The sequence below is a fragment of the Plasmodium gallinaceum genome, assembly GCF_900005855.1.
Source record: "Plasmodium gallinaceum strain 8A genome assembly, contig: PGAL8A_v1_87, whole genome shotgun sequence".
Taxonomy (NCBI): domain Eukaryota; phylum Apicomplexa; class Aconoidasida; order Haemosporida; family Plasmodiidae; genus Plasmodium; species Plasmodium gallinaceum.
Window position 1 is genome coordinate 260452 of NW_021628251.1, and position 17873 is coordinate 278324.

The 17873-nt window shown below is 19.1% G+C and overlaps 6 protein-coding genes across 6 annotated transcripts in view; 4 read left to right on the plus strand and 2 right to left on the minus strand.

Moving 5' to 3' along the window:
* The window catches only part of PRP38B (pre-mRNA-splicing factor 38B, putative), a gene marked incomplete at both ends in the record, with an annotated part of 3994 nt that extends 2342 nt beyond the window's left edge, over positions 1-1652 (plus strand). Inside the window, 3 exons of the mRNA XM_028671785.1 lie at positions 305-434; positions 582-723; positions 821-1652. Of these exons, the coding sequence (XP_028528403.1) occupies positions 305-434; positions 582-723; positions 821-1652 (1104 nt within the window). The remainder of the gene's footprint in view (positions 1-304; positions 435-581; positions 724-820) is intronic.
* A 734-nt stretch (positions 1653-2386) lies between these two features.
* On the minus strand, positions 2387-2926 carry PGAL8A_00279300 (conserved Plasmodium protein, unknown function; the record flags this gene model as incomplete). Its single annotated transcript, XM_028671786.1, has 1 exon — positions 2387-2926. The coding sequence occupies one exon, from the start codon at positions 2924-2926 to the stop codon at positions 2387-2389; it is 540 nt and encodes a 179-aa protein (XP_028528404.1).
* A 666-nt stretch (positions 2927-3592) lies between these two features.
* PGAL8A_00279400 (tRNA m2G10 methyltransferase subunit, putative) lies at positions 3593-4679 on the plus strand (the record flags this gene model as incomplete). The annotated part of the gene is made up of 5 exons (XM_028671787.1): positions 3593-3624; positions 4032-4191; positions 4302-4388; positions 4506-4569; positions 4645-4679. 5 exons carry the CDS (start codon positions 3593-3595, stop codon positions 4677-4679), a joined length of 378 nt encoding a protein of 125 aa, XP_028528405.1.
* A 19-nt stretch (positions 4680-4698) lies between these two features.
* Positions 4699-10170, minus strand: PGAL8A_00279500 (conserved Plasmodium protein, unknown function; the record flags this gene model as incomplete). Its single annotated transcript, XM_028671789.1, has 1 exon — positions 4699-10170. One exon carries the CDS (start codon positions 10168-10170, stop codon positions 4699-4701), a length of 5472 nt encoding a protein of 1823 aa, XP_028528406.1.
* Positions 10171-12519: 2349 nt separating this feature from the next.
* PGAL8A_00279600 (conserved Plasmodium protein, unknown function) lies at positions 12520-14036 on the plus strand (the record flags this gene model as incomplete). The annotated part of the gene is made up of 2 exons (XM_028671790.1): positions 12520-13675; positions 13972-14036. The coding sequence occupies 2 exons, from the start codon at positions 12520-12522 to the stop codon at positions 14034-14036; spliced, it is 1221 nt and encodes a 406-aa protein (XP_028528407.1).
* Positions 14037-15910: 1874 nt separating this feature from the next.
* PM4 (plasmepsin IV) lies at positions 15911-17263 on the plus strand (the record flags this gene model as incomplete). Its single annotated transcript, XM_028671791.1, has 1 exon — positions 15911-17263. The coding sequence occupies one exon, from the start codon at positions 15911-15913 to the stop codon at positions 17261-17263; it is 1353 nt and encodes a 450-aa protein (XP_028528408.1).
* Between the last annotated feature and the right edge of the window lie 610 nt (positions 17264-17873).

A 17873-nucleotide genomic window follows, 5' to 3' on the forward strand; every position in this document is an offset into this window, starting at 1 on the left:
AATATAATATATTATTTATAATATATATCTTATATTCATTTTATATTGTTTTATTTTTCTCTCATTTTTAAAAGCTCAAAGGTTTAATAGATCATAAAGATTCCTGTTATATTAGAGCATGTGGTTTTTTATACTTGAGATATGTTCATTCACCAGCTAATGTAAATATAAAAAAAAAAAAAAAAAAAAAAAAAAAAAATTTTCATTATAGTTAATGTTATTTTTCTTTTATTTTTTTTTTTATTCTTATTTCATTTTTTATTCATATTATATATTATTCATTTATTCTTTAATTTTTCATTAGTTATGGCAATGGTATGAATCTTACTTATTAGATGAAGAAGAATTTATTGCTTCTGCAGATAAAAGAAAAAAAGTAACAATAGGAGAATATGTGCAAAGTTTGCTATCTGACGATAAATATTTTAATACAGGTTAATTTTATCTTCTAAATTTATATATTTTATGAATATTGTAATTTAATAAGATACATTATTTTTTTTTTTTTTTTTTTTTTCAATTACACATTTAAATGATCTATTTATAGATTATTCATTTTATAATATTTTTATTTTTTGCAGTATTACCAAGATTACCTATAAAAATAAAAAATATATATGGTGCACGTCTAATGATTATAAATGATCATAGAAGACGTTTAAAAAAAAATAAAGAAAAAATATCTAAATTTGTAAAAGGTGAACCTGTTGTAGCTTATGTAAAGTAATAAATTCAAAATTTAAGTATAAGTAATTTTTTTTTTTATTTTATTATTTGTTTTTTTTTTTTTTTTTTTTTTTTTTTTTTAAATTATTTTTAGTGGTGAATGGGAAAAAGGAGAAATAGGAGGTATATTAAATCATGGAAAAGATAAAGTTTTCGTCCGAATAAGAAAAATTGATGGAAATGAAAAGTTGGTTAATATAGGATATGTAAAATTAGATATTAAAGATTCAAAAAAAGAGAAGGATATAAACAAATATAATAGTGTAGACAGAAGTAGAAGTAGAAATAACAGAAGTAAAAAAAGAGTTAGTAGAAGTGGAAGCAGAAGAAGAAGGAGAAGAAGTAGAAGTAGAAGTAGAAGAAAAAATAATAGAGGAGAGAAAAGTAGAAGTAGAGAAAGAAGAAGAAAAAGAACAAGTGAAGAAGAAAAAAATTCTTCTCATAACAGATCCCATGTTTCCCATCGTGATATATCAATAAATAAGCACAATAAAAGATCCCATGAAAAATCGTACAAAAGAAGAAATAGGTCCATATCTAGATCTAGTTCTATAAAAAGAAAACACAAGAAAGAAAAATATGAAAATACAGAAGATGAATTAATTAGTAAATTTAGAAAAATAGAAAGTCAAAAAGCACTTGCAACTGGAAAAGATTATGCAAGAAGACCAACTTCATATAAATCATCTCTATCACTAAAAGTAGAAAATATATCAACTAGAAAAAAGTCTAGATCATTATCTCCAAGAAGAATAAATAGAACAGTACAGGTTATACAGAAAGATAAAAATAATAACGAAAATACTATAGCAGAAAATTCCAAATTAAAAGAACTAATTCAAAAATACAATAAAGAGGAAAATGATATTAAAAAAAAAATGAACACTAGAGATTTAGAAGAAATGGATATTATGACATTAGGATAGATTTTCTCTGAAATATAATAATCAATAATTCATTTGCTTTGTATTTTATATTTTTTGATTTTTTTTAAAATTTTTATAATCTTCATTTATCTCTTTTTTTTTTTTTTTTTTTTAAATACGAAAAAATACTAATATATCTTAACATTATATTTATCTTTATTTTTTTTTATAAATTTTTTAATTTAACAAATTTTTTTTTATATGTACAATTATAGAAAAAAAAATTTTTTTTAAACTTAATAATATTAATCTATTAATTATTTGGTAGTAGAATAATGTACGTTAGAAAAAAAAAAAAAAAAAAAAATATGTAGATTTTAAAATATTCTAAATAATGAATTAATTAAAAAAAAAAAAAAAAAATTAAGTTAATTCTGCTTTTTATAAGTGAAAATTCGTATGCAGAAGAATAGACAGAAATATTATATATCAAATTCTTAATGTGAATAGGGATAAAAAAAAGAAAAAATCACAAAAAAAAAGGTGATAAATATTAAGAATAACAAAAAAAATGAAAACATCCTCTTTTTTTTTTTTTTTCTTAAGTTTGAAAATAAAATAGAATAATAAAAAAAAAAAAATTTTATGAGTTTTTGTAATAGCAATTTTTATTATAATATTCTTATATGATGCAATTATATATATATATATATATTTTTTGGCATATGTAAAAAAAAAAAAAAATTTTCGTCTGAAATTTTCATATACTAAATTTCATATATTTTTTTTCATAATTATGCCATATATTTTATATTTTTGTTATTATTTCTAGCAATTTTACTCAAGTGTATTTCTTTCAATAAATTATTTATTTTTTCATAGTATTTATTCAGATTATTGCTTTTTTTTGTTTTACAATTTTCTATTTTCTCAACTGATGTATCTTTATTTAGATTTTCATTAGAATTACTATTTTTATCTTTAATGTTGTTATTTACATTATTTTTTATACATTTAGTAACCAGCTCATTTTTGTTTCGGACTAGATTTTTGTCTATATTTTGATTTAGTAGATCTTCATTCATTTGTGTACTATTTTTTAATTCATTAAATATATGCATAATATCAATTTTTCTTCTTTTACCATTCTCTTCTAAATTAAAAATATTAAACTTCTCCAAATTATTTTCATCTATATTCTCTTCCTTTTTTGAAACTTTATTAAAATCAAAAATGCTTGAAGTACATTCTTTTTTTAACTCGTTTTCATATTCACATTCTACCTTAACTTTTTTTAAGTTATATAATTTGTTATTATTAATATATCTTTTCATTTTCAAAATTAACAAAAAATTAAAAATATCAATTACACAAAAAAAAAAAAAAAAAAAAAAAAACGAATGCAAATGCAAATGAATAAATTTTAATTATAAAAATTTAATTTGAATACATAACCCTTTTGTATATCTTTCATTTTACACAGACATTTAAATAATTTTGTTATATATAATATGATTATATTTTGAATTACATTTGTAAAAATTTAAAAAAATTAGCATTTTTATTGTAAAAAAATTTAAAAAAAAAGTTAAAAAAAGTTTATATACATATATATACTTAATAAATATTAAAAATAAAAAAAAAAAAGAAAAAAATTATTTTAAAAGTTATGAGCTTTTTACATAACATAATATTAATGAAGAAATAAATTTTTTTTATATTAAAAAAAAAATTTGAAATAATTTCTTATTTATATATATTTATGATATAAATAAGATAAAATAAAGATAAAAACACAAATTGTAATTTGTTCATAATTATCTAATAGTTTTTGTGATTTTTTTTTTTTTTTTTTTTTTATAAATAAAACTTTATAGAAAGTTTATGTTTATGTTATTTCTTATTTTTATTACAATTACAAAAAAATTAGTAAATTTTGATTTTTGTAATAGACACTTTAACGTAAACTTTTTTAATATTATTTTTAATATTATAAAACTATGAGACTCCTTACGCATAATTTTTTGAAGTGGTTAGTAAAGTTAATATAATATAGAAATAAATGGAAAAAAAAAATATACATATACAGATATTAGTTAAAAAAAGATATAAGAAAAAGATAATAATTATATACTATATTTAAAATAATTAATAAAATATTATACTTATTATTAATTATCAAACACTTAAAAAAATATTTAATATTTTTAAAAAATGGAAAATACATAAGAAATATAAAATAAAAAAAAGTTGATAAAAAAATGTATTTATAGCAAATGATTTTTTCTTTTTTCATATATATATTAATTATGAATTATTTATTTATTCATTAATTTTTATTTTTTTTTTTGTTGTCCCTTTTTTTGTGTTCTTTATTCATATATACGTGTTATAAAAATTGATAAAAAAAAAAATAATATATGTAATATTTTTTTTTAGTAATGAAACTCAGTGTACAGAAGGTTATCCATTGATAATAAAATTAGACAATAATTCTGAAGAAAATATAAAAATTTTAGATCAAGAAATGAATATAGAATTTGTAAAAAATGTATTGAGTAAAGTTGATTATGATGTTTTATATAATACGGCTAAACAAGTAAATTTTTTATTCTTGTTTTATTTTTTATGTTTATGTAAAATGCTAATATATGTATTTTTAAACTATATATATATATTTTTTTTTTTTTTTTTTTTTTTTTTTTTTAGTTAGGAATAAATCTGTTATCTAGTTATTCTAGTGAACACTTAGAAAATGAAGAGTTTTTAAACTCAATTCATCATGCTCTTTTTAAGGTATTTATAAAATTAAAAAAATGTAATTATCCATCTAGTAATTTAAATAAAACATATAAAGTAAAATATATTTCATAAAATGAGATAAAAATACTAAAAAATAATTTTTCATTGTAGGTTCATATAATGGAAGGCACCTTAGTATGCCCCAAATGTAGCATTTCCTTTCCAATAAAAGATGGTATATATTTATACAGTTTTTTAACTAATAAATTATAATTACATTATATATATATATATATATTTACATTTATAGGTATTCCAAATATGTTAACAGGAAATGAAAAATAAGAAATGTTTTACTTATTTTTTAATGACATTTTATATAATATTTTATGTTTGGATATTCAACAATTATAAAAGATTCATCATTTTGAAGAAAACTTATTTTTGGATCAGGTAAAATACAATTAGTGGATGAATATAATATATTATTTATTTTACCTTTTATTTCTTTTTTTCTTAAGCTTTTTTGTTTTTTTTTTTTTTTTTCATTTTTATCACTTATCAATTTTAAATAAGCGTTTATATTTTCATTATTTTTTATTTGCATATTTTCATATTCATCACTTACAATTTCTGTACTTTCACATTCATTAATTGCTTTAAAATTATCTTTTTCATCATTTATGGACATATTTTCTCTCTTTTTTTCATGATTTTGTAAATTACATCCTATAATATTTTTACATATATCACCTTCTTTTGCATTTTTTTCATCATTATGTATATTTTTCTTTAATTTCATGTTTTTGTAATTTAAAATTATTTTTTTAATTACATTTTCTTGAGAACTATTTGTTTCTTTATTTTGATTTATTAAATGAACATTAATACATCCTTTAATTTGTTTCCTTAGCTTATAATTTTTAAATCTTTTAAAATTAAGAAACTTCCGCTTTTTGTTATTTTTTTTTTTTTTCCACAAATATACTTCTTCATTTGAACTCAGAGAATAATTAGATGTATCTTCTTGAATACTATTAGAGAATTCAAAAGATGTAGAATCTAAAATTTTATCAACATTTTTGAAAACATATTTTTCATTTCTGTTTAATTTATTATAATTCTCTTTTTTAATTTTAATACCTTCATCTTTAATCATTACATTGTCTATTTTTTTTAAATTATTATGAGATTCTTTTTGTGCTATACTTTTGTCATTAATTTCTTCTTCTGTATTTACAATTTTATAATTTTTGTTTCTTATTTTTGAATTGTTATCATAAATTTCATTACTGTTTTCAGTATCTTTATAACTTTTTTTAAAAAGAATTTCTATATTATCATAAAGTTCACCTTCCTGATAACTTCTTTTATTTCTTTTTTTAGAATAATTTTTGAGACAAACTGTTTCATCTATTTTGTGATGATTTTCTAAAATATTATTTATATTTGTTCCTTTTTCTATAACATTTTTTTTACAGCTATTATCCTTTTTTTTTCCTTCTTGATTTATATTAATTTTACTTAAATCAGTTATAGTTGTTTGATTTTTGTCATTCATATAATCATATTTTGCAAACATTTTAGAAAAATTATTTTTTAACTTAGGTGTTTTAACATCATTTTTAGTTATTTTTTTGTCTATTTTAGAATTTATACCTTGACTGAAATTATTTATTTTTAATAAATTTTCATTATTTTTGAAACCCATTTTACATGGAATATTCATTCTCTTTTTAGCATTAATCAAGTTTTCAATTTCATGATTTTTTAAAGTTTTAGGATCTGATGTAAAAGACTTATTAACATTATTTTTAAAATAATATGAATAATTACTTTTTATAATTCCTTTTTTTATGAAGATTTTGTTATATGAATTATTCACAGCAGATATGTTCATTCTGTTTTTAAAATTTTTTTTCTCTGCATCATTCATAACTTTTTTATTATGTAAGTCATTTTCTTTTTTTATTTTTGTTCCTTCAAAAGTAGAACCTATAACATTTTTTAATGTAACATCATTAGTGACTGTTTTTCCAGTTAAATTTGTGTTAGAATCTCTTATATAATAATCAAAATAATTCTTATCTTGAAGTTTTTTTGAAAAATTAAGATTTGAGCTACAAGTAGATTGTGATCTACAATAAAGATTATTATAGAATTTTTTTTTTGATGAATAATTTGAATTTGTTGATTTATGCCTTCTCAAAGAATTATTATTTTTTTCATTATTGATACTGTAATTTTTTATAAAATATAAAATTTTTTTAAATATATTTTTATCTTCATAATTCTCATTTTTTTTTGTTAAAAACAAATTGTTTGATAAAAATTTACAATTTTTAAAGCATTTAATTTTGCCTGCATACATAGATGAACAGTTTCTACCTATACTATTTTCTTTACATTTACTTCTATAAATTTTATTTGTATGGTTATTATTGAATATACAAATGCATGAATTTAAGTCATCAGAGTTACTAGCATTTAATCTTGTGCAACATGTTTTTAAATGATGTGAATTATTAAAATAAGGAGTTTTTTGGTTTTTAATTAAATAATTTGAATGTAAGTCATTTATATTAATTTTATTTCTTAATTTTTTTACACTAACGGTGTTTTCTTTAAGATCAAAACATTTTATTTTGTTAAAATTATTTGAATCTATATTATTTGATTTTATATCTGTTGTTATTATTTCATCTGTTTTATCCTTATTTGGAAGAACATAAGTTGATTTTAATTTGTACAAATCTGATTCAATGTGCTTCATTTCATTTAATGATATACTTGAAATTTGTTTATTCAAGTTACTAAACGTAGAAAAATCCTTTTTATTTGATATTTCAATATCTTTCAAATTTTCAAAATTAGACAATTCATTTTCATTTAATAATTGTGCATTGGTAGAAACACCTTTATCTTGATTAAAAATATGAATATCTTTTTTTGTTGTTTTTATCTCATAAGAATTATTTTTCTTATAGTTACGTAAAAATGGTGTTTTGTTTTCATTTGTTAAATTAATTCCATAATTATTATATGTTAAATTATTTTTTGAAATAATATTATTATTTTTATGTTTCTTTAATGATGAATGAGTGTTATCTAAAAATTCATTTTCGTTCTCCAAATTATTTTTTAAAATGATTTCTATAACTTTAGATGGCTTTACTTTAATTAAATTTTGATAAAATACAGTATTCTTCCAATTTTTTTCTTGTTTTTTCTTTTTTTCACAGAATTGTAATTTTTCCCAAAGTGAAAGCATTTCTTTTTGCTGCAACTGTAAATGTAATTTCAATTTTTCATTTTGCTCATTTTTTTTTTTTAATAATTCAGTAAGTATTTTCATATCTTCTTCTAATGCTATAAATTTTGAATGTTTTAAATTATTCATTTCTTTCATCATTTCCATTTTATTCTTATCCTCTTCATTATTTATGTATTCATTTCTATTAACTTTAGTAAATTTTGTATTATCAAAACTTTCGTAATTAAAATTGCAAATTTTTTCTTCATTATGTTTACGTGTAACTCCTAAAATATCAGTATCTTCAACATGTTCATTTTCCCTTTTTTCCATTATTACATTAGGAAAAGTAGTCTTTCCTTTTTTATTTTCTTCATAGTCATTTATTATGTTCATCTTACAATTTTTTTTTATATTTTCTTTACATTTTATTTTATTCTCAATATTTTTATTATCATCTATTCCATTAGGAATCTCATGATTCTCAAAACAGTGTGTTTCTCTTTTTTTTCTTTTGGTTAATTCTAATAGATCTTTCAAAATTATATCATATTTTTTTTTATTATAATTAATGTCATCATACGATTCATTCTTATTTTTACTTAACTTACAATAATTATTTTTTTTTAAGATTATATTATTATTTTTATTATTACACATACACGTTTCACATAAATCACTAGTATGAATATCATTAAATAAACCGTTTATTTTATCTTTCTTGCGTGTTATTAACTGGTAATTCCGTTTTAATGAATTGCTATCTACTGGTTTGTTTCGCTCTATGATTCTTTTTACTTTTTCTTTATTTATATTATTCATAAATATTTTTTCTTCTAATTTTTTTAAATCTTTTTTATTTCTTCCCAAGCTTTCAGTATTATCAATTTTTGTCTTTTCTACATTTGTATTGATGTTTTTTTTAGTGAATTTCACATTTTTTATAAAAATATCATTTTTGTTACAATTAAAATTATTTGCAATTTTTGGATCATAACTTTCACTTGTCTTGTTATTTTTTTTCTTCTGGCTATTTATAATGCATTCACTTTCGTCTACTAAAAAAAACTTATCATTAGTATTACAACTTTGAACATGAGGCATTTTTGAATTCTTATTATTATAGTTAATCATAACATTAATTCCTTTTTCATTTTTAATTTTAGGTAATATATTTTTGTTTGTACTATTTGGAACTTGACATTCATCATGTATATTTTTTTTTATTATATTAATTCTATTTTCCGTAGAAATATTATCACTCTTTTTATTTTGGTAATTCTTATTTTCAATTATATTATTATCTTTTGAAACATCTTTTAAGTTAATTATAGATGATTTTATATTTTCGTTACTACTTGATTCAAAGTTTAAACTCAGTTCTCCTAATATAGAAATTTCATATAATGAACTTTCGTCAGAATAAGAACTTGAATTTTGTTTATTTTTTTCATCTTTATAAGAATTCTCAAAATCTATATTTTCTTTTATATTACTTTTAACTTTTTCCATTAATGAGTTATTCATAGGTACGGAATAAACTGTCTTTCTCTCGATTTTATTTTCACTTTCATTTCTTCTTTTCTCTATTTTATTTTCATTTTCAATATTTATAATATTTCCACTAAATATTATTTCATTTGGCAATTCTTTTGAATATTTATTCAACTTTTCATTCTCTTTTTTTATTTTGGTATTTATTAAAAATTCAAAATTTTCTTCATTTCCTTCATATCTATTCTTTAACAATCCAGAAATTATGTTGTCTTCTAATTTCAATGAACTCATTCCCCCCGTTGAAACATATTTTTTAGGGAAATTTAACTTGAATTTTTTGATATAATCCTTTTGATTTTTTTTTTTTTTATTACATTCTTTATTGTAGTCTTTAGAATTATTTATATTATTACTTTTAATTCTATCAATATAATAATTTTTTTTGATACTTTTGTTTTTGAAGTTACTTACAGTTTCATTATTATGTATTTGATTTTCAATTGAAATATTTTTACCACTTTCATCATTTATGTAATTTTCTCTAATTTCATAATTTTTTTCATTTTTTTCATATGGATTCTTTAGTTTATAAGTATTTTTACACATTTTATTATCATATCTCGTCTGGAATTCATTTGGTTCTGCTTCAAATGGTTCTAATTTTTTAAAAGTTTTAATTTTACTAGGTGAAACATTGTTATTTATTTCATTACCACAACTAGGCACATAATTATTTTCATGAAAAACTTTAATGTTAGTTTTTTTTTTTCTATTATTTTGAATATCAAAAAAAAGTTTATTATATTTTTCATTTCCACCTATCTTATTATTCTCATAGTGTTTGTTCAGAATCTTATTCTCTTTAAAATAATCATTATTTATGTCATTTTTTTCAGAATCATTAAGTTTTACATTAATGAATTGTTTAGTTTCTTGAAAATTTTTATTTTTTATTTTTGGATCAATATAATTTTCCGTTTCTTTATATATTAAAGAATATTTTTTTTTTTCACAAGAAATTTTTTCTTTAGTACACCTACAATTTCTTAGTTTCTTATATTTAGATGAAAATTTGTTTATCTTCATCTCTTTAGAGTAATTTGATATTTTTTTTTTTTTTTCTTTTCCTTATGGGGAATTATCCTATCTAAACTAATACTTCTAACTATTCTGTAATGTATGTATATATTTTTTTCTTATCACAAATATATCAATTTTTTTTTTTATTCTCTAAATAAGATAATTTCTTAAAATGTGTAGATTTGTATTAGCTTTATTTATTAGTATATTCTTTAATTATTTTTTTTCACCTTTATGTAGTTATTCAGTTCTTTTTTTTTTTTTTTTAATCTTGTTACTCATCATATTTTATTGATGCTTCTTAAACATTTGAATGAACTACAACTTAACTAGTTTATAACATATTATAAAACTAGTCAAATAATAGAAAAAAAAAAAAAAGTTCTTTTAAAGAAAAGATATTATATATATACATTTTATATTTTATTTTTTGTGATATTAAATTTAAAGAATAATTTAAACTTAAATGAAAAATTATTAGAAATAAAAAATATAGGTAAACTCAAAAAAAAAAAAAAAATGTTATATACAATAAAGCAGTGCAATAATTAAGATAAGAAAAAAATGTAAGTTCATGCAAGATTACTCTAATATTCTAAGTATAAATATTGTTACAATAGAAATATTTTCAAATTTTATTTTTTAATTTGAAATATTAAAGAAATTTTTATTAAATGGAAAATTATATTCATTATCTTATTTTTTAATATTTATGTATGTAGGAATTTTTTTCTAGAATTGTAATATGAAAATTTTACTTAATTTTTTGCTATGGTTCTACTATAAACTCTATTTTTTCTTCTTATTTTCTTTTATTAAAAATAGGAAGTAAATTCTATTTTTCTTTATATATTGTGTTTTACTATATTCATTCCAAAAGAAAAAAAAATTGCACACTTTAAGCACAAGTAATTATTTGTTATATGGAAACTTATTTTTTTTAAAAAACTCCAATTGTTTATTTTTCTAATTTTTTAAATAAAATAATACGTTGAAATTTTATATAAAGCTTAAGGTAGGATAATAAATATAAGAATAAAGGTAATTTAGTTTCTAAAATTAAGAACATTTATAAAATGTATAAATTCTTTTGTATATAACACATATAGGGGAAAACATATTTATTGTAATTTTTGAAGGAATATATATTTTATCTATTATTAATAATTAAACTTATAACAAATATGTAGAGAAAAAAATTAATAGTTTTTATTTTATTGAAGATAGCAATGTTTCTATTTTTGAAGTTACATATACTTAAAAGTAACAAGACCTACAATTTACAACAATTTTTTTTTTTGCTTTTATGAAGATTTATCAATAATTATTTTTTTTCTTTTCTATGATATTTGTGAAAAAAAATAAATTATAATTGAAATTCTCAATATATATTTTATAATTTTAAGAATATCTATTTCTCATTTATTTTTTTTTTTATTTCTTTGAGTAACAAATGGTAATATTCATGTCAATAAATTATGTATATATAAGAGTTATTACCAAAAAATACACACATGCAGCATAATATAAAAGTCCATTTTTAATATACTAATTTTCATTTTATTTTTTTTTTGAAAACTTTTCTTATATGAAAGATAAAAATTTAAATGTAATAATGCATTCAAATAAAAATTTCAAGCAACATTCATTTTCATAGACTTAAACGAAAAGACTGAACAGGTGTTTTAATAAAAAATAATTATCTAGAACAAATATCTTGAGCATAAATATGATAAAAACAAAATGAGACATTTATTCAATAAATGATGCTAAATGAAAAAAAAAACTGATTTAAGTAAATATAAAGTTTATATAAAAAATTATATGAAACTTAAAACATATATGGAAAGTAAAAAATATTTCTTACATAAAATCTTATGTATCGTGCAAAATTAAAATTAAATATTCTCGCCATTCTGAACAATTAATAAAATATTATATAATAAACATTTTTTCATTTTTAAAATGCATGTACAAAGAATTAAAAGATTTAATAAATATAACTTGTCTTGCTACAATATTGAATAAAGCTGTTGTAAAAATTAAAAAATAAAAATAAATAAAAATTTTAAATATTATTAACATGTTCATAAAAAATAACATAATTTTTTAAAAGAAATTTAATACACCTATAGTTTAATTCTTCATAAAAAAGAAATATATGAAAAATTTTATATATACAAATTTTTATTTTTTTTTTACTGTTTTTAGCTAATTTAGTTTAAAAATAATCTCATCATTTACCAAAAAGTATATATATCAAAATATATATATTAAATATATAACAAATTTAAAAAATTTAAAAATTATAAGTTTAATTAAAACTATAGATAATTGAAAAAAATTTAAAGAAAGATGGAAGGTGAAAATGCTCAGAATTCTATTAAACCATTCCAAGCAATAAATAGTACTGAACATTTTGAAGAACCACAAAATTATAATCTTATAAAAAAAGCTAAAATATTTACTTCTACTCATTACTTTGATGGAACTTCATGGACAGCATTAGAAAAACCCTTAAATCTTAAAAAGACAATATTTGATGATGAAAGAATTCTTACATTAGATCCAGTTGAAGAAAATTCTATACCAGTAGAATTAGAAGCTTCATTAGGTGGAAAGTATGACATCAAGGTGTATAGAAAAAGCGACGTAATATTATGTATTGAAGGAGAAGAAAAAATATTAATAAAAATGCCTATTACAAAAAACATAATTACATGGAATTCTTCTCAACGACTTCCAGTTTTACCAAAAATTTGGAGGCCTACAGTTTTTATTCTAAATGAAGGTAATATATTTGTTAGAATGATACCAGATAAATGCTTGGTTATAAGTAAGGTGAACAAATCAGATTCTTTTAAAGTAGAGTGTATAAACTTTTCCGAAGGATTTTGCTGCTGCCACCCAATTAATAACTTAGCTTTGTTATATGGTGATTATGAGCAAAATCAAGAATTTAGTGTGATGAAATTACCAAAACTTCCAGTAAGTAACGGTAAATATAACTATTTTATACATTTTTTTTCATGGGGTACAATGATCGTACCAAAATATGCTGAAATATCTAAAGGACTTTTATGCAATTTAAAACCAAATGTAATTGCTCTTTTGATTGTACCACCAAAGATACATATTTCCATAGAGTTGGATAGCTACTCCCCAGTAGCATGCTCATTGGATTATAAAAAGGATTTTCTTATTACTGCAAGAAAGCCAAATATTACAGATATAGAAATCTATTTAATAGCACATGACCAATTAATTAAATATGAATATTCATTTGACCTTCGTTTGAATAAAGATAATGCACCCATTTCATACTTACATGTTCCTATTAAATTCAAAATAAGTAAGGAAGAGAAAGAAAAAAAAAAGAAAGATCCGTCATATAAATGCAAATGGTCATTTATTGATATTAAAGATCAAAAAGTTTTAAGTCCATCTAGTAATTCATCATCATATCATATTATGTCATCTGATTTAGCCTGTATATTTGATGCAGAAACAGGTATGATTGTAACGTATATATATATATAAAATAAAGTAGAATATAAATACATTTTAACTTTAAAATTTACATGCATTTATATGTGCACTAAAAATTTTAATTTTTATATGACTTCATATATGAAATAAAAATATACGCATCCTTAAAATTAAGTGAATTTAATAGTTTATTAATTTTATCAAGGCTTACTTATTTTAAAGAAAGAAAAATTATTTTATACCATAATATTATAAAATTTTATATTTATGACAAAATAGTAATCAATATATATTTTATTTACGTTTTTTTACTTTTAGGAACTTATTATTCTACAGAATATGGAATACATTATTGTAAGGCTTTTAAAAAATTACAAGTTTAAATTTTTAGGTACACCTTATGGTAATATTTAAGAAATGCTCAATATATATATACATCTATAAAAATAACTATTTATATTATTATAAAGGTAAGTTAAGAAAAGCACAAAATATGCTTAATAACAAATAATGCTAGAATATTTAATTATTTTAATTTTTTTTTTTTTTTTTTTTTTTAAAATATGAATAATATGAATTTTATTTTGGAAAATATTTTTATTTTACATGTTTATCATTGTATTTAATTATTATTATATTATGCTATAATTTATTTTAATTTTTTTCATAGCAGCATTTTTTCTATATTATTTCTTTTATATTTTTTTATTAAGTTTTTTACATATATTTTTATGTGTGTTGTTTATTTTTATGTTTTTTTACTATTTTTTTTTTTTTTTTTTTTTTTTGCCATAATTTCTAATTATTGAAATTTTTTATTAGAAAATTTTTAGAAGCTACATTTTTTATTATTAAATTTTTTGACGTTATATCTCTTTATTGTTAAACTAATATTTTAATTTATTTTTTTATGATATATCTTTTTATTGTTACATTTACATATTATAATATTTTTTTATAGTTATATTTTTTTATTATATTTTTTTATTTATTTTTTATTACTTAAGTTACAATTTAAAAAAATTTTTTTTTCAGGTGTATCTTTTTATATAAAACAGTATTATTTCTACGATATAATTAAATTTATAGGTTGGAAAAAAAAGAACAAAATTTATAATAAAGATCAAAAGTTCAAAAATTTAATAATATCAAAAATTTATATCACGAGATATTTTTTTGATGAAATAAGAAAATATATAATTTACTTTTTATATTTTCATAATTTTATATTTTTTTTTTTTACATAAGAAATGTATGGTGCATAAATAACTCAAAATTTTATTTATATTATGTAAAACCGAATAAAAAAAAAGAAAATATAGGAATATATTATCTCTTTTTTCCTCTCCTTAAAATCATTTTTTGTTATAAAAATTTGCATTACTCTCTTTTGTTTTTTAACTTATGCTATTTTTTTTTTTTTTTTTTTTTTTTTTTTTTTTTTTTTTGCATGAACTGCACTTCAAACCCATGCACAATATACAGTTTGTAGTTTATTTAACTATATCTTTTTTCTCATTTTTAATATAGTTTTTTTTCTTTCCTTTTATTCTTTTTATATGTAATATTCTTGAATAACTAATGAAATTTAATACATCTAGTACGCCTTTTAAGAAACGTACATGCCATATCTATCTTTTCATTTTTAACTTACAAAAAAAAAATTTGTAAATATAATTTTTAAAATAAAATTAATTACTGTTAGTTTTTATTAGATTAATTTCCATGCTACTAAAAATAAAAAAGATATCTAGCATATAAACGAAGATTTCCTTAAAATAATTTATAATAAATTACTATAATTATTCTAAATTATTAAAAGGATTTTTTAATAAAATTTATATATAATTTTTATTTTCCCTCTACAGTGAGATATACATACATTCCTTTTCCTTTTTTTTTTTTTTTTTTTTTTTAACTCTTTAAAAATTTGTTTGAAAAAATAATTTATAAACATTACTGCTTTAATAGAGTAACGTAAATACTTTTTGGAAATATACCATTTTAATATCTGTAAGAATAATTTTTTAAATGTAAATTTTAATTTTTAATGGAATATTGTTTTTTTTAATTATTATACTTTTAATTTTTTTTTTTCAGAATTTTTCAGATTAAAGGTAATTAAAGTATATACATATATTATTTGTGCACTAAGGGTAAATATTTACACTTTTATATTTTATTGAGCATAATTTTTTACGATAGAAAAAAATTATTTATTTAGAATAAAAAGTTTTGTTTTAAATTCTATTTGAATATGGATATTACCATAAAAGAGCAAGATTATTCCAATAGCTTGATTAAGAGCACTTCGGCTTTTGAAAGGTTGAAGGCTAATAACTTAAAATTTTTTAAATTTCAGAAAAAGTTACGAATACTTTATTTAGTACTCTTCATACTTTTGACCGGTGCATTTGCTTTTTTCCTTGTTGAAAACTATTATTTTTCTAATAATAAATTGAATGAAGTTCTTCAAAACACAGAATATTTAACTATAGCAGTTAAAATTGAAAGATCCCAAGAAAAAGTTTTAAAAACATTAATAAACAAAAAATTGAAAAACTATATAAAGGAAACATTCAAATTTCTTAACTCAGGATATTTAACAGAAAATTATTTAGGAAATGAAAATGATTCAGTAGAATTAGATGAAGTCTCAAATGTAATGTTTTATGGGGAAGCAGAAGTAGGAGATGATAAACAAAAATTTACTTTTATATTTGATACAGGTTCAGCAAATTTATGGGTACCTAGTACTAAATGTAGCTCTAAAGGATGCACTACAAAACATATATACGATTCATCTAAGTCAAAAACATATGAAGAAGATGGAGAAAAAGCCGAGATAACTTATGGTTCTGGATCTATTAAGGGATTCTTTAGCAAAGATTTAGTTACAATAGGTCATTTGTCACTCCCATATAAATTTATTGAAGTAACAGATACAGATGATTTAGAACCTATTTATAGCTCTTCACCATTTGACGGTATAGTAGGATTGGGATGGAAAGATTTAGCATTAGGAAAAATAAGTCCCATAGTTGTAGAATTAAAAAATCAAAATAAAATAGACCATGGATTATTTACTTTTTATTTACCAGTTCTTGATAAACATGCTGGTTATTTAACAATAGGTGGAATAGAAGATAAGTTTTATGAAGGAGAAATAACATATGAAAAATTAAATCATGATTTATTCTGGCAAATAGATTTGGATATTACTTTTGGAAATGATACTTTTGAAAAAGCTAATGCTATTATTGATAGTGGTACAAGTACAATTGTTGCACCAACAGAATTTGTTAAAAAGTTCTTTAAGGATGCAGGTATTTTTAAAGTACCATTTTTACCAGTTTATGTAACTGAATGTGATAATAAATCATTACCAACCTTAGAATTTCATTCTGGAAACAATAAATATACATTAGAACCAAAATTTTACTTAGATACATTAGAAGAAGTTGATGAATCATTATGTATGGTTTACATTATGCCAGGAGATATAGATAAACAAACATTTATATTAGGTGATCCATTTATGCGTAAATATTTCACTGTTTTTGATTACGATAATGAAAGAGTTGGTTTTGCTGTTGCTAAGAACTTATAAAGTTTAAAAAAGGATAAAAAAAAAAAAAGAATAAAATAAAATAAAATAAAATAAGATAAAAATAAAATTAATTTAAATTAATAATAAAAAAAAATATAATTTAATATTTATTTTTCGTCCCTAATACATGTGTGTTCATCTTTATTTCTCTTATTAATAAACAACACAAAATATAGAAATATATTTAATTTATAATAGAGTTTATAGTGTTTACTATTTTATATTGAATTATACTTTTAAGACAAGGTTGAAGCCCTGTAGGAGATCGTACAACTTTTCGTTTTTCTAGATAATCTTTATATATTTTAATATTCAAATTTTTTTTTAATTTTTAGTTTTTATTTTATTTTATCTTTTTTTTTTTTTTTTTTTTTTTTTTTTTTAAGCTAAATATTTTTGTGCAGCAGTTATTGGTAAATTTATTATAGAATATTTCTAGCATTAAAGTGTTAGATAAATATTCACAAAAAAAAAATGTTTTTCCGCTAAACTTTAAAAAAATAAAGCAAGAAATTATCGTAGATAATATAGTTTAACATTTAAAACATGTAAACTCTAAATTGCTTTATTAAACTTAAATGTACAAAATTAGTATGTATAATTTTGTACT